The sequence below is a fragment of the Malaclemys terrapin genome, chromosome 4, assembly GCF_027887155.1.
Source record: "Malaclemys terrapin pileata isolate rMalTer1 chromosome 4, rMalTer1.hap1, whole genome shotgun sequence".
Classification (NCBI taxonomy): Eukaryota; Metazoa; Chordata; order Testudines; family Emydidae; genus Malaclemys; species Malaclemys terrapin.
In genome coordinates, this window is record NC_071508.1 from 43,616,388 (window position 1) to 43,637,163 (window position 20,776).

The 20,776-nt window shown below is 42.0% G+C and overlaps 1 protein-coding gene across 1 annotated transcript in view; it reads left to right on the top strand.

Moving 5' to 3' along the window:
- The window catches only part of MUC2 (mucin 2, oligomeric mucus/gel-forming), a 58,345-nt gene that overhangs the window by 22,810 nt on the left and 14,759 nt on the right, over positions 1 to 20,776 (top strand). Inside the window, exons 18-31 of the mRNA XM_054026136.1 lie at positions 136 to 188; positions 2,996 to 3,096; positions 3,595 to 3,746; positions 4,327 to 4,465; positions 5,023 to 5,130; positions 5,387 to 5,566; positions 8,030 to 8,266; positions 10,053 to 10,209; positions 11,380 to 11,508; positions 12,189 to 12,330; positions 13,565 to 13,605; positions 14,443 to 14,577; positions 16,881 to 19,376; positions 19,971 to 20,086. Coding sequence (XP_053882111.1) covers positions 136 to 188; positions 2,996 to 3,096; positions 3,595 to 3,746; positions 4,327 to 4,465; positions 5,023 to 5,130; positions 5,387 to 5,566; positions 8,030 to 8,266; positions 10,053 to 10,209; positions 11,380 to 11,508; positions 12,189 to 12,330; positions 13,565 to 13,605; positions 14,443 to 14,577; positions 16,881 to 19,376; positions 19,971 to 20,086 — 4,186 coding nt within the window. The remainder of the gene's footprint in view (positions 1 to 135; positions 189 to 2,995; positions 3,097 to 3,594; positions 3,747 to 4,326; positions 4,466 to 5,022; positions 5,131 to 5,386; positions 5,567 to 8,029; positions 8,267 to 10,052; positions 10,210 to 11,379; positions 11,509 to 12,188; positions 12,331 to 13,564; positions 13,606 to 14,442; positions 14,578 to 16,880; positions 19,377 to 19,970; positions 20,087 to 20,776) is intronic.

The window sequence follows — 20,776 nt, forward strand, 5'->3', positions numbered from 1 at the left end:
AAGAATAATTGTCTGGCAGAAATAATAATCTCATTTGTTCTCATTCATATGCCTCTGCAAATTGTTTTCAGATGTTTATCAACTGAAAACATTAGTCTTACGTCCTATGAATTTCTATCTTCTCATCCTTTTTAGTGTTTGCCGGAATGGAATTCTCCACTGCACTCAAGTGAAGATAATAGATACAAGTAAGTGAAATCTACTACAGGCCACCTAACCAGGTGGGAGAGGTGGATGAGGCTTTTTTCAAGCAACTAACAAAATCATCCAAAGCCCAAGATTTGGTGGTGATGGGGGACTTCAACTATCCGGATATATGTTGGGAAAATAACACAGCGGGGAACAGACTATCCAACAAATTCTTGGACTGCATTGGAGACAACTTTTTATTTCAGAAGGTTGAAAAAGCTACTAGGGGGGAAGCTGTTCTAGACTTGATTTTAACAAATAGGGAGGAACTCGTTGAGAATGTGAAAGTAGAAGGCAGCCTGGGTGAAAGTGATCATGAAATCATAGACTTTGCAATTCTAAGGAAGGGTAGAAGGGAGAACAGCAAAATAGAGACAATGGATTTCAGGAAGGCAGATTTTGGGAAGCTCAGAGAGCTGATAGGTAAGGTCCCATGGGAATCAAGACTGAGGGGAAAAACAACTGAGGAGAGTTGGCAGTTTTTCAAAGGGACACTATTAAGGGCCCAAAAGCAAGCTATTCCGCTGGTTAGGAAAGATAGAAAATGTGGCAAAAGACCACCTTGGCTTAACCACGAGATCTTGCACGATCTAAAAAATAAAAAGGAGTCATATAAAAAATGGAAACTAGGACAGATTACAAAGGATGAATATAGGCAAACAACACAGGAATGCAGGGGCAAGATTAGAAAGGCAAAGGCACAAAATGAGCTCAAACTAGCTACGGGAATAAAAGGAAACAAGAAGACTTTTTATCAATACATTAGAAGCAAGAGGAAGACCAAAGACAGGGTAGGCCCACTGCTTAGTGAAGAGGGAGAAACAGTAACAGGAAACTTGGAAATGGCAGAGATGCTTAATGACTTCTTTGTTTCCGTCTTCACCGAGAAGTCTGAAGGAATGCCTAACATAGTGAATGCTAATGGGAAGGGGGTAGGTTTAGCGGATAAAATAAAAAAAGAACAAGTTAAACATCACTTAGAAAAGTTAGATGCCTGCAAGTCACCCGGGCCTGATGAAATGCATCCTAGAATACTCAAGGAGCTAATAGAGGAGGTATCTGAGCCTCTAGCTATTATCTTTGGAAAGTCATGGGAGACGGGAGAGATTCCAGAAGACTGGAAAAGGGCAAATATAGTGCCCATCTATAAAAAGGGAAATAAAAACAACCCAGGTAACTACAGACCAGTTAGTTTAACTTCTGTGCCAGGGAAGATAATGGAGCAAGTAATTAAGGAAATCGTCTGCCAACACTTGGAAGGTGGTAAGGTGATAGGGAATAGCCAGCATGGATTTGTGAAGAACAAATCATGTCAAACCAATCTGATAGCTTTCTTTGATAGGATAACGAGCCTTGTGGATAAGGGTGAAGCGGTGGATGTGGTATACCTAGACTTTAGTAAGGCATTTGATACGGTCTCGCATGATATTCTTATCGATAAACTAGGCAAATACAAATTAGATGGGGCTACTATAAGGTGGGTGCATAACTGGCTGGATAATCGTACTCAGAGAGTTGTTATTAATGGTTCCCAATCCTGCTGGAAAGGCGTAACGAGTGGGGTACCGCAGGGGTCTGTTTTGGGACCGGCTCTGTTCAATATCTTCATCAACGACTTAGATATTGGCATAGAAAGTACGCTTATTAAGTTTGCGGATGATACCAAACTGGGAGGGATTGCAACTACTTTGGAGGACAGGGTCATAATTCAAAATGATCTGGACAAATTGGAGAAATGGTCTGAGTTAAACAGGATGAAGTTTAACAAAGACAAATGCAAAGTGCTCCACTTAGGAAGGAAAAATCAATTTCACACATACAGAATGGGAAAAGACTGTCTAGGAAGGAGTACGGCAGAAAGGGATCTAGGGGTTATAGTGGACCACAAGCTAAATATGAGTCAACAGTGTGATGCTGTTGCAAAAAAAGCAAACATGATTCTGGGATGCATTAACAGGTGTGTTGTGAGCAAGACACGAGAAGTCATTCTTCCGCTCTACTCTGCTCTGGTTAGGCCTCAGCTGGAGTATTGTGTCCAGTTCTGGGCGCCGCATTTTAAAAAAGATGTGGAGAAACTGGAAAGGGTCCAAAGAAGAGCAACAAGAATGATTAAAGGTCTTGAGAACATGACCTATGAAGGAAGGCTGAAAGAATTGGGTTTGTTTAGTTTGGAAAAGAGAAGACTGAGAGGGGACATGATAGCAGTTTTCAGGTATATAAAAGGGTGTCATAAGGAGGAGGGAGAGAACTTGTTCACCTTAGCCTCTAAGGATAGAACCAGAAACAATGGGTTTAAACTGCAGCAAGGGAGGTCTAGATTGGACATTAGGAAAAAGTTCCTAACTGTCAGGGTGGTTAAACACTGGAACAAATTGCCTAGGGAGGTTGTGGAATCTCCGTCTCTGGAGATATTTAAGAGTAGGTTAGATAAATGTCTATTAGGGATGGTCTAGGCAGTATTTGGTCCTGCCATGCGGGCAGGGGACTGGACTCGATGACCTCTCGAGGTCCCTTCCAGTCCTAGAATCTATGAATCTATGAATCTATGAAATGCTTTACAGAGAAACATCTCAGTTTCTCATTTGAATTCACCACTTGTTTCTTTTTCCCTTCTGTGAAACAGTCACCACCTTTCACTTTGCTTTTGGCTGAGGATTTTACCTTGTATTAGAAAGGATATTTTCATTTATTATTTTTAAGGGGTAAACGCTGCTGTTTCTGTCTCAGTATCTAATAACGCCCCATTTATTTTCTGTTCCCTTGATCTTCAATGTTCACCCATCTCACATGGTATCCTTTTTTACAGAGTGTCCGTCCCACAAGATTCACTTTGATTGCAGCAGTGTCAAGTCTTGGTCTTCACAAACCCCTCTGCAGCTAAGCTGCCATACGCTGGGTACTGACTATGTAAGTTTTCATTTTACCTCTGACTATGGCATGGCTCCTTCTTTCCCTTAGTCCCTAAATGAAGCAGTGCAAATCTGACCAACATGATCTTTTAGTCTTATTTCCTTTTATTTCCATCCTTTCTTTTCTTTCATCATTTTTGTTCTAGTTCTCCACTACTTTTTGCCATCCTTTCTCTTTTCACTGATTTGTCTTCTCTTTTCTCAGTAGGAAAACTATGGGTTAGTTGGATAGGCATTTTGTTTACAATACAGCACTGTAGTTTTCTGTGTAGAACAAAAGTAAGATAGTCTGAACTTAACATCTCTGTAAAATATGAAGGAAATTCTCAGGCACTCAGATACTAGAGAGATGAGACCGATGGAAATAAATAAATTAAAATGGCTGAGTTATAAACCAGGGAATGAAGCACATGGAATGAATGTTTGTAGAAGAAGTGGGATAACAGAGAAATCGTGTTTTCTTATCAAATAATATTTTTTGTCTTATTTTCTTTAGTTCCAGACAGAGTGTGTCTCAGGGTGCATGTGTCCTCATGGACTGATTGATGATGGCAGAGGGGGCTGTGTCAAGGAGGAGGACTGTCCATGTATTCATAACAAGCAGTTTTATTCTTCTGGAGAAGACGTAAAAGTGGACTGCAACAAATGGTAAGATGCTGTAAAGTTCTCGACTTTTCTTTTGATGTATATTTCTTGTAGTAAATTAATAGTAATGAAATGGTTTAAATACCACTGTGATGAGCAGGATATAGGTATACAAGCCTTGATTCTCAGCCCCACTCTGGCTTCTTTGTGACCTCGGATGAGGCCTTTTTGTGTAAATTTAGGTAATACTACAAACATTAAGGTAATTATCTCTGTTTATCTCAGGCAAAATGGACCAGTTTTTAGGGTGATCACTGTAACTGAGCTCAGAATCCGTCTCTCTGCCAGGGGCATCTCTGATTGGGTAGTAGTGTAATTTTTGGGTAGTGTTGATGCGGGAACAAAAAAGGAAGCTGTGCAGCGCTAACAACCATGCTATAAATTTGTCAGTGGGCCAATTCCATGTGGGGACTGTTAATGAGATGGTGATTTATAATACCCTGTTCCATAATATTATGCATGTGATGGATTCCATGTTGTGTCAGCCAGCTATGTGATTTATCCTGCAGCTTCCAAAGCAGCATACATCAGCATTAGGACTTGACTTTTCAGATTTTATCCAACTCTTTTATTCTTTCCTTAGTACCTGCCAAAAAGGAAAATGGAAATGCACCAATAATGTGTGTTTTGGGACTTGTACTATATATGGAAGTGGCCATTATATCAGCTTTGATGGAAAACACTATGACTTTGATGGACACTGTGAATATGTGGCTGCCCAGGTAATGTCCAATGGGAGCCGTGAGCAGACAGATCTTCTAAAATTAATTAAAAGTTCTACAACAACATAGCTATCAGTTTGGTTCTTGGACCATCTGTCTTAGACCCTTTTTCTTTAAGATCACTGTTTCTGTGGTGACAGCCGCTTCTGCCAAGTTAAATTCCATATTTGCAACAAATCCTAGCTGTGCAAGGAAATTAATGGCACTTGAGTGAACATTTCTTCTGCTGATGTTGTTGCAGATTGTACACAACTGGGCTAGCTTGACAATGAAAGTTGTCAGCTCATTAATGCTACTCCAAAACAAGTGGCTGATTCTGAAATTGGAAAACAAATATCCATATCTTTTGGGACATAAACTATTGTTTAATTCAATTGTCCCACTTCTTTCCCAGTATTTGGTAAACATAGAGTTAAATGGCATGTGTGTGTGTGTGTGTGTGTGTGTGTGTGTGTAATGGAATTTGAAGAATAAATTTAAATTATTTTAGATTGAAATCAAAATAAATAATATGGTTCCTTTCATTGACTTATGTTTCTTTATTCCACTCTCAACAGGATTATTGTGGTGAGGATCACAATGCTTCGTTTAGGATCGTCACAGTGAATGTTCCATGTGGAACCACCGGAGTCACCTGCTCAAAGGCTATTAAAATATTTCTAGGGGTGAGTGGTGGCCCTGGATGGGTTCAGCCCTAGAGTGCAATTGATCAAAACTGCCCTTTGCTTGTAGTCATGTTCCTCGAAACTGAAAGTTGGCATAGCTCCATTAAAGTGAATGGAACTAGGTGATTTCCACTTGCTAAGGATTTAGGCAGTGGTTTGGCACTCTTCACAATGAAGTCCATCAGCATCATCATTCCAAGAGCTTGCCTCACTATAAAACCAGTGCTGTTATATCCCTTCTCTTTCTGTCCTTCAGGGAACTGAACTGAAGTTGGAGGACAAGAAATATGAAGCAATTAAGCTAGATGTTGACAACGATATACAATATTGGAGTCGTGCAGTGGGGCTCTATCTTGTTATTGAAGCCAGCAATGGCGTGAGGCTCATCTGGGATAAGAAGACTACTATTTTCATAAGTCTGGTTCCTTATTATAAGGTGAGCAACTCCAGGTCTTTTTTCTAAAATATTATGGAATCTGCTGATGTGATCATGAATAGTTGAATGTAAGTAAATATGGATGATGTTTTATTGTTACTCTTAATAGTGTCCCTAAATCTTGTTTAAGTTGATGATTCATATATATCTTGCATTATCCTTGATGGCAGGTGCCATTGTATGTTGCTTCTTATGGTATGATCCAGTGCAACAATACTGGTGGGTGTATTGTGTACTATTGCAATATGGATGAGCAGTCCCCTGTGGTTTTCCAGTAGGTGTAAACATTAATGCTCTAATACAAATCCCGCTGAAGTTCATTAAAATATTCTTGTTGACTGTTATGCGTTTTTTGGATCAGGCCCCAAAAGAATAAACTCTTGGGATCCCAGATATCATTTTCTCATCATTATAGACCAAAACTTTGCTCTATATTGTAAAGTAAGTGAAAAACAGAACAGGGGCCCTATTTTCCAGACGATCTGTAAACATATTGTGAGCTATATTGCTAGGCTTAATCGCTCAAGCAGTGGTAGAGGCCAACTTTTATTTGGAGGCATTTCACTATTAAATCACAATTTATTCATTATATATAATAATATAGTGTATGTGTGTATTTTATATATGTATGACCCTTAATACCAAAGAAATGGCTAAAACATTGTAATTCCCCAATAGAAGACTGAACAAAAATGTCACAGACTAACCCCAGCTCTCAAATAATAATGCAACATATTTTACATATTTTACCTTGGGGAAATGCAGTTGTGGTTCAAGTAGTGCGAAGTGTGGCAACATCTCACAGCCTCTGTGTCAGGGACCTGTCTGAAAAGAAACTAAAAGTTCTTCATTGATGAAACGCTTCCAACCTGAACATCTTCCCTTATAAAACATTTGACTTGTTTAGCAAGGGACTCCAGCAGCCTTTTGTAGTGCATTAGGGGCTGTGCACACAGTTTATGACCCCATACTTGTGTCCATTTATGACACTTCTTTATTTGTTTTCCTAAGCGGGTAAATGTTTTCATGACCCTTTGCTGGAAATCTTGAAGTAGCTTGAGCAGGGTTAAAAAAATGGAGGGAGGAGCAAAAGTGAGGCAAAAGATTACTAGTTTTTATTGCAGCCACATCTTTGACTAGAAGGATGCCAGCCAACCAAAACCCATTGAAGCCACTGTACTAGCTTTTAAGTTTTATTCAAGGAAGCTTTATTTCTTCCTTATTCCATCTTACTATTTGCAAGTGATGGAAATCTGCCTTAAAGATGATTAGCCAACTCTTCAAAGTTAACGTTTAATAGACTTAGGGCTAAAATTTCAGTGCATTGTGTACTGGAAAATGTAGTCATGTGACTCCTATTTATATAATAGGACTCATGCAGCTAATTTGCTGCATACCACAATGCACTGTAAAGAGATGGCTTGTTATCAGGTGAGAGAAGTGTAGCCACTGTTTGAATCCTTATAAATTGAATGGGAGGCTGCAAAGAAATATAGATATAGTTCAGAGGTGGGCAAACTACGGCCCGCGGGCCACCTGCGGCCCATGGGACTGTCCTGCCTGGCCCTTGAGCTCCCAGCTGGGGAGACTGGCCCCCAGCCCCTTCCCTGCTGACACCATCCCCCGCAGTCACGCCGCCACGCGGGCAGCGCTCTGGGCTGCAGGGTTGCTCGCTCCTGCCGAGCAGCACGGCAGCGTGTCTGGCTCTGACCGGGCGGCGCGGCTGCCAGACATGCTGCTCTGAACGGCATGGTGAGGGAGCCGGGGCTGGGTGGTTGGATAAGAGGCAGGGAGGTCCCAGGGGGCAGTCAGGGGACAGGGAGCAGGGGGCAGTTGGATAGGGCAAAGGTTCTGGGGGGCGGTCAGGGGACAGGGAGGGTTGGATAAGTGTGGGAGTCCCGGGGGGCCTGTCAGGGGGTGGGGAACAGGGGGGATTGGATAGGGGGTGGGGTCCCGGGGGCAGTTAGGGGTGGGGGATCCCTGGGAGGCAGTTAGGGGACAAGGAGCAGGGGGGGTTGGATGGGTCGGGAGTTCTGAGGGGGGCAGTCAGGGGGCTGGAAGTGGGAGGGGTCAGATAAGAGTCGGGGGCCAGGCTGTTTGGGGAGGCACAGCCTTCCCTACCTGGCCCTCCATACAGTTTTGCAACCTCAATGTGGCCCTCGGGCCAAAAAGTTTGCCCACCCCTGATATAGTTGCTAGATACTGTATGTAGAAAGAAAGGAAGACACAGGTTCCTTGCCTGGGCTACCCGGTAGCTTGTTAACCAGGGAGATGAACACATAAAAATAAGTTTAACTTATACACATGATTATAAAGTAAAGATGAAAATAAGTAAGTTACAGGGAGAAATCGTTCCTTCATTTTGTGTCTTTGTTTTGGTTCTAACTCTACTTGTGCTCACTTACTGGGTAAACTAAAAATCTGATGACATGTTCTGAAATCAAATATCTTTTGCTTTTTCAGGGCAAAGTCTGTGGTTTGTGTGGCAACTTTGATGACATGTCCAACAATGATTTCAAAACACATAGTGGGCTGCTGGTGACCAATCCTCTGGAGTTTGGTAATTCTTGGAAACATAGCTCCTGCCCTGATGTGGTGAATGAGATTCTGCCCTGCAATCTGAAACCTCACCGCAAGTCCTGGGCAGAGAAGGAGTGCAGCATCATCCGGAGCGAAGTCTTTAAAGATTGTCACGCCAAGGTTAGTAGAGAGGCTGGTGGTTACTACCTACAAGTGAACCTCTGTGCAAGAAGACAGAGGAAGGCTGAATTTGCACAGCTGAGTGAGAGAATAGTTAATCATAGTAGCCTCAGAAGTTAAAAACTAGAAAAGACCTTTTGAGATCATGAAGTCCATCCCCCTGATAAGAACAGATGCTACACTTGAAAGTTAGATGTTCAGGCATCTGCTATTCCTTGGGATAGTCAAACCAGGGATTTGGTATGTTTTCATACATTGGACTGAAGCATCCACTTGTTCTAGTTTGGGAGAAATTCCCTGCCATGGTATTGTTTGTGAGCCACACAGAAGTAACACTCTGTTTACATATAGAATGCAGGTTCCTTTCTAGTGTGCAGACTGGGATCCCTATCCAGTATATCACTGGGTTTTTATGGATCCTCCCCTCTCCAATCACAGATAGTGGTTCTGACTGTGGATAGACTTTAGATGTTTCCATCTGTTGCACTGCATTCTCCTTGTTTTAAGTGATAATTGGTATCAATCAGCTCATAGTTTAAGCATGCTTACATCACCCTCTCTCATATTAAATTGCATCCAAATCATAATAACAAAATACAGTGATCTAGGCTCAAGGTATACATAGTGTTATGTAATTTATCTAAGCCTTGTCCCTCAATTGAAGTGTAATAATAATTTAATAATAATAACAGTTTGCACTTACCAGAGTTTTTCAAAGTGCTTCACACACATTGTAAGTATAGGAAGAATCACAAAGAGTTGTAATTCCTGCTGTTCTGGGGACATAAAACCCAGGCTGGGTTCTCCCTCTGATCAGCCAAAATGGAAAAAAAGCATTTGCTAATGTATGACAGGAATCACCAACACTAGGCAGGTATAGAACTGTCTCTGCTACCAGATAGTATGTCTGGCAGATGTACACCACCTGGCTGGTACACTAACTGAAGAGAAAATTTCATTGACTTCAATCAAATTTTCTTTTAGATCAGCAGTAGTATCAGCAGCCATAAAGTACAGTAGATTGGAGAAGGTGATACAGTCAGCAGATTAATTCACTCTGAAGAAGAAGAAGAAGAGAACCTGAGTGAGGTTCTTATGGCACCCTGAAGAGAGTCCAAGCTAGACACTTGTAAAAGGAGGATAATTTAAGTGCAGGGATTATTATTTTTTTTTTTGAAAGCTGAAGTATACTATCCTAATAGCAGATAGGGTCAGAAGGGAGGCTTAACAAAATTATTTTCAGAATGTGGTTATGGTTAGAAGAGAAGTTGTAAAAATGACTTCTAATTGTCTTATTTTTATTCTCCATCAGCAACTTCCATGTCCAAATAGTTTAGTTTGCCAGTCAAACCACAGTTTTTCTAATAACCAGCTTTGTTAATTCAATAGTGTTTCTTTCTACTTTGTGCATCGTATTTATTGATAACGAGTCTGGATTCAGAACTTAGCTGATAATTGTGTTGATAATGCAGGACGCAGAATAGAATAAAATTTTGCTTTGACATTGGTACAGTGGTCCTGTGCTGAGAGTAATATTTTTTTTGTCATTAAGCTAAAATGATGCACATTAGAAGATATGGTCAATGCACAAGACACTTCTTTTAGTTACCTTTTTTTCCATAACCACATTTGAAGAAATTAAGATAAATTAATGGAAATTAACCTAGCTCAGATCTGCTACCTGATAGACAGTAAGCAACTTCTGGTCTAAAGGATTTCCATCTGAGATTCCCAATTGGAAACAGAGCTCTGGTGTTAACAGCTGCCCCATGTGTCTCCCCAACAGGTGGACTCAACTCCATTCTATGAAAATTGTGTTCATGATGCCTGCTCCTGTGACAGTGGTGGAGACTGTGAGTGCTTCTGTTCCGCAGTTGCTGCTTATGCCCATGAGTGCAATAAGACTGGAGTTTGTGTCTTCTGGAGAACTCCTGATATATGCCGTGAGTAACCTTTAAATATTCCCCACTGAGTACAACTGGACCTATCAGAATGAGATCACAAAGTTTTTAATCACTGCAGCAGTGTGTTGACACAGAGTTGTATGCTATGGCACACAGTGGAAAGGGTTCACCATCTCTGTATAAGCAGATGCCCATTATTGTATTAATGAGTTCAGTGTATTTAAATTGTCACTGGGGGTTGACCCTTAAATGACATTTCAAATGATCCTCTTCATTCTGTGTGCCAACTGGTGGACTGACATTCCCAGCATATTTATCTAGTCGGCAAAATCTCCCACCTAGAATTGTTACTAGTATTTTTTTTTACATTTTGTGTACAGCACAGTAGCCTGTGATTAGTCCCACTGGGCCAAACAGTGTTTAAGTTATATTCATACAACCCCATTGACTTCATTTTAGGCTGTTGTATGTGCCTCTTGCTTATAGCTACTGACACCAAAAGTCAAGTTGGGATGGTGATCATACTAAATGAGTTACGGGAAACACTTCCACCGATCCAACCAGTGGGAGCAGTAACTAAGCTTTTCACAGTGGGGACTTGTTCTTATACACAGTACATCACTTCCCATCTCAAAAATCTTGCAAATTTTATTCTGTAGCCATGTGGCAATTCACACTGGTTCATAGGCCATATGGTTTGAGGAATTTGGTTTTGAATGTGTTAAGCTTTCCCCCATTCACATCTTGTTATGCACCCATAAACAAGGTTCAGGTTTGAAGAGTTTGTGCATGTCCATGTGGAGGAACACCATGTGACTACTGCATATGATATATCTGGGTGCAACTGATTTCAGCCTATACGCACCATTAGCCCTAAGAGTTTGCAGATGTCCAGAGAAGTAAAAAAAAAAAAAAATCATAACACTTCAACAGACAGCTTGAATTCAAAATTGATTCTGAGTAGTTGTGTGATTTCAATCAAACATTTGTTTTCTGCAACAGTGGTGTTAAATGTGAAGGTGATGAAATCCAGAGTTTCATGTGTTCTGTATTCAGGTTGAGTAGGGAAAAAAAATTCCGGGTCCCATGTGTCAAGGGAAATATTGTTGCCAGTGCACTGTGTAGGGTCATTTGGCTGGTATGGTTAGAGGTGGGAATGGGATTCTGTTCTGTCAGCTGTTTTTTTTATCAGCTTCTGTTTTCTATCAGCAATATTTTGTGATTACTACAACCATTATAATGAGTGCAAGTGGCACTACGAGCCTTGTGGCCGTCAAATTAAGACCTGCAGGATCATTAACAATGTCAGCACCAACTTCTCATTGCCAAATCTGGAAGGTAAGAAACTCCTGATTGTTTTTGTATTGCATTTCATGAAGATTTGGTTAAAAAGTTACTTGATGGAGTTGGATCTATTAGCTAATGAGATCTATTGATTGCCTGGCCATTCCTAAATCTATAATCATACACAAGTATTTGCTGTGGTGTAATTTACTGTTTATTGACATCAATGGGATGATACTCACATGTTAAGCACATGCCTGGGTATTTTTCTGAATTGTGGTATAAGATTGATCCACCATCCCCATTGACCAATACCATGTTAAAAGTATCTCAAGGGGGAGAAAAGATTATTACTGTGGTAAAGAAAACTAGAATTTTATTGCTTAATTATTTATTTTAAACTTTGTATTTATTTTTGCTATGTCAGCTACACATTGCTGTAACTGAGATACTGCAACATTTCTGTATCCTTGCAAAAAGAAATAACTGATATGTCAGCCATTGTAGTGCTGGTAAATATTGGCTTCTTAATGGATGGCTCAATGGGAAATATTCAGGATTTACAATGAATAACTCACCACTTTTGGAAGTGTTCATCATCCAGGGCCTCAGCTACAATCAGAAGGAGTCTTTTCATACTTCAATGGGCCTTTGATCAGGCCCCCAGTGAGAATGTAATTACTAAGTTAACAGTTTTTATTAGTATTACAACATGGACCATTTGTGGTCAACAGGTTGCTACCCCAGATGCCCTGACGAAAAGCCCTTTTTTGATGAAGACCTCCACAAATGTGTATCTTACTGTGGCTGTTATGAAAATGACACTCGTTATGAAAATGGCACAGAAATGCCCCCAGAACACGATTGTCAGAAATGGTATGTGGAAATACAAAAGTGATGGAGCAATGCATATTTAGACCTTGATTCAGGAAATCACTTACGTACCTGCTTAAATCCCATTGACCTCAATGGGACTTCAGCACACGCTTAACTGCTCTTGTGAACAGACCATGTCATGTTTTCCTGAATGAAGGCTGTAATATTACAGATTACCTGCAAGAACCTTGGTATGAATTGGCCCTTCTCCATATAAATGCTGATTTACCCCAGATGAAGATCTTGCCTTACAAAAATAGTGGGTGAGGGGAACATCACAGTTACAATACAGTTGGATTTCAAAGGAACACCATCTATTTCTACTCACATTTCTCTCTGCGCATTTTTTTACCTGCAATTGTTAGAAGTAATTCCACAGAATGCTATAACTGGGAGAGACTAGAGAAATAAAAGTACCTATATATTTTTTCAACTTATTCACATTGTGAATTTAACAGGACATTGTGTAGAGTCATTTTCAATTATTCACTAAAGTCAGTTGCACCTGTTGTTCATGTATGTCTTTCATGCAACAGCAGAAGAGAGATTTTTTTTTTTAATAGGAACATGTGGCTGTAAAACTGCAAAAATTGACAGGAAAACTCAAGAGCAGATGTAGTACCTGCAACTATTTTTAACTCATGTTTTCAAATTGACTGTATTTCATGTTGATGATGGCCCATTAATAAATCTTTTGATAATGGCATTAAATATTACTTTAAATATGTCATATCTGGAAATTACACTTAGCGCAGCCCTTACGCTGTTCTAATTTTTGCCAGATAGAACCAGCTGGGGGGTCTCTGGAGCACAAATGTTTCTGGCCATGTTCCCTCAGCCCTCCTCAGTATACCCCGATCAGTAATTTGTAGAGATATAAGGATGCTGTGCAGCAGAGATGGAGCAACACAGTTTAAGAGAGCAGTGGCTGTTAGTCATATTATATTTTCTCTACTCCCAATGGAGGGTAATTAATTATCTCAAGGAGGAGTGTTTGGAGGAAGGAAAGCCGGTAGTTGTGTCGGGAGGAAATAGCAATTGTCGATATTGGAGCAAACAACTGCCAAAGAAATATCCAGTGTCATGAGGTGAAGTTTGAGTGATAAAATTGTTTTAAAGTTTTTAGACTCCTAGCCCCTGCTATAAATTAATTGCAGGGATTCATGAGAAATTACTGCACGGGCTGCTGTTGGTTTGCAAAAATGTTCATTTGACTGAATTATTTTTCTTTTAGTATCTGCATCTCACCAAGAAAAGTGTGCGAACCTGTACCAGGTAAATTGCATTTTATTCTTTCTGCAAACTGCAAAAGGAAAGAAAAGGAGTGCCACGTATCTCTTCCATCTGTCTTCATCGGAGATTTAGTAATGATTGTGAATGATTCTTTGCAATTCTAGCCAGGATTGCACAAAAGAAAAATTGGGTAACACTTTGCAACCTCACAGTCATCACTCTCACATCTAAGGATAAAACAAAAAAAAGAATTAGGCTAATTTAAGATCAAAGTGTAACAACTGCCCCTTTCTTTCAGTGTTGTTAGAACAATGCCCCTTCCCCAATATCCTAACTATTAATTTTCAGCTCAAGCCACTTAACCTTCAAGAACATGTAGTATTTTATAACAAGTTCATTATTATGTTAGATCTGCTACGGTGTTAGAAAGTATTTTCATAACCCTGCTTCTAAATGAAATTTCTATTCTTGCTAGTTAGTTTATGTACCTCACCTACATACGGCTTTATTAGATATGCCTTAGCTTCCTCCTAAATTCAAATATAAATTAATGAGGTTTGTATGGTTTAGGTACAGCTATATCTCTGAGAGGTGCACCTCTCACACACTCAAACACTGATATTTACTTTAGGCACTTTCATAAATGTCTTGGCATGTTGTTGTTCTTGACCATTTCTTAGAAGAACACCTTCACAATCAGGGCCGGCTCCAGGCACCAGCTTGGCAAGCAGGTGCTTGGGGCGGCCACTCCGAAGGACCTCCCGCCGAATTGCTGCCGCAGATCGCAATTACGATCGCAGCTTTTTTTTTTTTTTTGGCTGCTTGGGGCAGCCAAAACCCTGGAGCCGGCCCTGCTTACAATGACTCTCTTTCTTGCAGCCTGTACCCCAATCCCAACAACCACTACACTCCCTACTACCACACCCTCAACCACCACCACCATTACCACAACCACGCCGACAACCACTACAACTACCACTGTGCCAACATCAACTACTACAACAGGGCCAGCAGGTAAGAATTTAACAATAACTATAAGCTATAGACAGAATTGCCTTAACAGCAGAGATTAGGGTTGCCACCCCTCCAGGATTTTCCTGGAGTCTCCAGCAATTAAAGATTAATCTTTAATTAAAGATTATGTCACATGATGAAACCTCTAGGAATACGGCCAACCAAAAGTGGCAACTCTAGCAGAGATTCATTTAATATATTCTACTTTCTTTAGCCTTCCAGAATATGTCACAAAATTCTATGGAATATGGCATTATCTGAATAAAATCACTCTCTCCCACATGATTACTGCTTCCCTGAATATGCAAAATATTTATCATATTTGCATGTATTCCTCGATATCTGTAGTCCTCAAGTCCTAGAGGGGATTTTCTGTCCAATGGTGTGAATTCCACTGAACAGTACTGATGTTTCTATAAAAAAGACACCACCTCCATGCAGCAAAGGTGGGATTTTAAAGATCTAGAATGTAGAATGTGCAGAGTGGGCTGAGTTGATATTGCTTATTGAGAGGAGTGAAAGGATTGTTATTGTGCTAACCAAAGCAGAGATGGAGGAGGTTAGAGAGGGCAAGGATCCTTGGGCTCTTATTTACACTGTGTGGTGCTGCAGTATTGTGGAGATCAAAGAGCTGCCTTCCTCCCTACATTGTGGTTAGCCCTTCGAAAGTGCACAAAGAGGTATAGGGGTGGTGGCACTGAGATCTGTCATCCCTCGTACATCTGGGCAAAAGAGAATGATGTCACAAAGACAAGAGGTGTCTAATGCTGTCACTGACACTGGGCATATCCCAAAGTGGGGACTATATGGTTCTGCTGTTCTGCATCCCTCGCACAGTTCAATGGAGCAAGGCTTCACATGAGGAGGAGGTGCTGCACCATTTTGATGGGTTTTATGTCCTCCAGTCTGCCATGTTCTCCTCCAGATGCCCAGTGGCTTTCCAGTTGAGTAAACCAAAATGCATCTGTGGAATCTAGCCAGGTTGCACCCTCACCCTTCTGCAACAATTGCTCTGGCTTTAGTGGTCAGGATAGAATCCCTTGTGTTGTAACGAGGGATGTTCTCTACAGCAGTGGTTCTCAAAGCCGGTCCGCCACTTGTTCAGGGAAAACCCCTGGTGGGCCAGGCCGGTTTGTTTACCTGCTGCGTCCGCAGGTTCAGCTGGTCGCGGCTTCCACTGGCCGCAGTTTGCCGCTCCAGGCCAATGAGGGCTGTGGGAAGCTGCAGCCAGCACATCCCTCGGCCCATGCTGCTTCCCGCAGCCCCCATTGTCCTGGAGTGGCGAACCGCAGACAGTGGGAGCTGCGATTGGCCGAACCTGTGGACGCGGCAGGTAAATAAACTGGCCTGGCCTGCCAGGGGCTTTCCCTGAATAAGCGGCAAACCGGCTTTGAGAACCACTGCTCTACAATCTATATTTTATACAACTTACCAAATTTTGGATTTTCTCAGATAGTTTATTATCACAGCAGGCAATATGTGTGTCAGGTGGCATATGTATTTACTACTTTTAAATATGTTTTTATAAATTATTTGGATATTTACATCTATTTTCCCACCCCACCCAGTATCATTTCACTCAGTAACAACTACAAGTTCCACTATAAGAAGTATTGATTCCATAAAAGCATGAATGAATATTTGCTTGACTCTCTGCAGCAGGCCTTACTGATTATATTTTAAATATAGGCATGGCACAACAATTGCATACACAGGCTCGGGCTTGCAATATCTCATTATGCATCACGGATACTTCTCTATCCTGCTAACATACTACCTCAGCATAGTGTCCCTTTACCTGATGAACCACTGTAGGTCTACTTTTGGGGATGAAACACTGCTTTATGGCAACTTTGTTCGAGTTCTTTACGCTGTACCCGTTAATTCACTGTAGCAAAAACAGAACTTAGGTGCAAGTGGCTGGAAAAGCAACTAACGGGAAGATGTGAGATAAAGTAGGGAGGTTCTACAAGATCTTGCTCCCTCTTACATTCTACTCTTGTATGAAACTGTTCATACTACATTTTTTTCAATGCATAAGAAACACCAATTCCGCACACTCCCAGCCTGATTCTGATCTTGCACTATTTTTATGCTAGTTCATTATTGACTTGCACTGCAGCATTTGTGACTTAAACTGTTGTAGTTGAGATCATAATCCTGCTCTCATGCCAAATCTTTGTAGGTTACAGTAATTATTTGTTTTGGACCAATGTACATCCAGTGCATCACTCTCAGCACTGCTTACATCACTACCATGTCATCCATGTTTCTAAATTCTGTGCTCCATTATTGTTTTGTAGGTTGTTGTTGGTCTGACTGGATTGATGTGAGTTACCCAAAATATGGCATACACGGTGGTGATAATGAAACCTATGACAAAATCAGAGAATGGAACGCCTCAGCGATATGTGAGAATCCACTAAATATTTCATGCAGAGCTGAGAAATTCCCTACCATCCCTATTGACGTTTTAGGACAAAAAGTGAAATGCGATGTTTCCACTGGGCTTATCTGTTATAATAAAGACCAAGTACCAGGGGGCATGATTCCAATTCCTATGTGCCTCAATTATGAGATCAAGGTTTACTGCTGCGGGCAACAATGTACCACAACTACCACAACTACAACCATCACCCCAACCCCCACACCCACCACAACGACAACCACGACAACAACCACTGAGCCTCCAACCACGACGACAACAACCACTGAGCCTCCAACCACCACAACGACAACCACTGAGCCTCCAACCACCACAACGATAACCACGACAACAACCACTGAGCCTCCAACCACTACAACAACAACGACAACCACGGAGCCTCCAACCACCACAACGACAACCACGGAGCCTCCAACCACCACAACGACAACCACTACAATCAGCACCACTGAGCCTCCAACCACAACAACTACAACCACTGAGCCTCCAACCACGACAACTACAACCACTGAGCCTCCAACCACCACGACGACAACCACCACAACGACAACCACTGAGCCTCCAACCACCACAACCACAACGACAACCACGGAGCCTCCAACCACCACAACCACAACGACAACCACGGAGCCTCCAACCACCACAACCACAACCACTACAATCAGCACCACTGAGCCTCCAACCACGACAACTACAACCACGGAGCCTCCAACCACCACAACGACAACCACTACAATCAGCACCACTGAGCCTCCAACCACGACAATGACAACCACTGAGCCTCCAACCACCACAACCACAACGACAACCACTGAGCCTCCAACCACCACAACGACAACCACTGAGCCTCCAACCACCACAACCACAACGACAACCACTGAGCCTCCAACCACCACAACCACAATGACAACCACTGAGCCTCCAACCACCACAACCACAACGACAACCACTGAGCCTCCAACCACCACAACCACAACGACAACCACTGAGCCTCCAACCACCACAACCACAACGACAACCACTGAGCCTCCAACCACCACAACTACAACCACGGAGCCTCCAACCACCACAACCACAACCACGGAGCCTCCAACCACCACAACAACCACCACAACGACAACCACGGAGCCTCCAACCACCACAACCACAACGACAACCACGGAGCCTCCAACCACCACAACTACAACCACGGAGCCTCCAACCACCACAACCACAACCACGGAGCCTCCAACCACCACAACCACAACGACAACCACGGAGCCTCCAACCACCACAACCACAACGACAACCACTGAGCCTCCAACCACCACAACCACAACGACAACCACTGAGCCTCCAACCACCACAACAACCACCACAACGACAACCACTGAGCCTCCAACCACCACAACAACCACCACAACGACAACCACGGAGCCTCCAACCACCACAACCACAACGACAACCACGGAGCCTCCAACCACCACAACCACAACCACGGAGCCTCCAACCACCACAACGACAATAACAACCACGGAGCCTCCAACCACCACAACGACAACCACAACAACTACAACCACTGAACCTCCAACCACCACAACGACAATCACAACAACTACAACCACTGAGCCTCCAACCACCACCACGACAACCACTGAGCCTCCAACCACCACCACGACAACCACTGAGCCTCCAACCACGACAACGACAACCACTACAATCAGCACCACTGAGCCTCCAACCACGACAACAACAACCACTGAGCCGCCAACCAGCACAACGACAACAACAACCACTGAGCCGCCAACCACCACAACGACAACCACTGAGCCGCCAACCACCACAACAACGACAACCACTGAGCCGCCAACCACCACAACGACAACCACTACAATCAGCACCAGTGAGCCTCCAACCACCACGACAATCACAACAACTACAACCACTGAGCCTCCAACCACCACCACGACAACCACTGAGCCTCCAACCACGACAACGACAACCACTACAATCAGCACCACTGAGCCTCCAACCACGACAACAACAACCACTGAGCCTCCAACCACCACAACGACAACAACAACCACTGAGCCTCCAACCACCACAACGACAACAACAACCACTGAGCCGCCAACCAGCACGACGACAACCACTGAGCCACCAACCACCACAACGACGACAACCACTGAGCCGCCAACCACCACAACAACAACCACTACAATCAGCACCACTGAGCCTCCCACCACCACACCAACAACCACGACAACTACAACCACTGAGCCTCCAACCACCACAACGACAACGACAACCACTACAACTAGCACTGTGCCACCATCTACTACTACAACAGGAACCACAACCAGTATTCCAACAAGTAAGAATTGAGCAATAACTGTCTATACTTAATGATAACAATAATGTTTTGTAAGTGTTGATATGATTCTCATTAACCGAAGGTAACCACTAGTAAAAATTCAGATATTGCAAGGTGGACATGGAAGCTATAGACAGAACTGACCTAGCAGCAGAGATTTATTTAATGTACATCTGTGTTTAGCCTTCCAGAATTTCTAACAAAAATTATATGAAATATAGCACTAACCACAAAAAAGCTTCCCCACTTTCTGAACAGTATACACGTAAGCTTAGATACCCTTCCACCTGTTAATTTAAATGTAACTGATATTTTAAAAATATTTATTGCCCTTTGATTTTGAACAAGGTTTTTTTTTTTTTTATGTGAAACTGAGGTGAATTTAAATATCCTGGGATGTAGTAATGTTATATAATATAATATACAATCTATATTTATGTCACCTAGCATAGTTTGGATTCATAGTACCTAATGTCAAAGCAATCATTATCACAAAAGGCAATATGGTAGTGTCAGCATATGTAGTTAACATAGTAATGTTTTTACAAATGACTGACATATTTACATCTGATTTCCCTATCACTACCACCACAGAAACAACTACCCCACAGACGCCTACCACCACCACCATCACATCGACAACTACCTCAGAGATAACTACACCCTCATTCAAAACAAATTGTACTTTACCTGATAACACTACCATTGCAGTAAGTAAATTTCACATTTTTATTATATGTCTGTGAAAGGAGACCATATTGTACAACTATATATTCAATTTAGAGGATGCTATCTTGTGATATTTTAATTCATTCATTAACATAGTGATCCTCTGCTATGCTGGGTATATAAAGATTTTTCCATCTATGTCATATTAACTTCTTGGCTATTGTCATGGCACTCAATGACCCTTTCTCTCATTATGGTAGCTTAGACACTCATAACATTCTTTGAAATAAGCTCTCAACTGGCATTTCTTCAAGGGATTATATCACAGTGCAGAGCTGTGAAGGAGCTTTGGTGAAAGGGAGACCACAAGGTCTCTTACCAGGAGCAAATTCCACCTTCCATCCCTTCCTCTTTATCTTTCTAGTGTTTGTCAGAATGATTATGCCAAAGTATTAACTCATCTACCAACCCAAATCAGTCATGAACTTGTATCCTGGATTGGATTTAATGGGCCATATCCTGAATAGCACAGAGAATGTGTTGAAAACCTGGACCTCACACTGAAATCAATAGCTCAGCCCCATTCTAGATTGGCCCAATACCTTCTCAATCTGTAACACATGGCTGCTGTCTCCTAATCAGTTGAAAATGTCTTACTCTAAAACAGTGGTGCTCAGCCTTATAGAGACAGAGATCCTCTTCATCACCAAATGCAGTTGCAGGGAGACAAA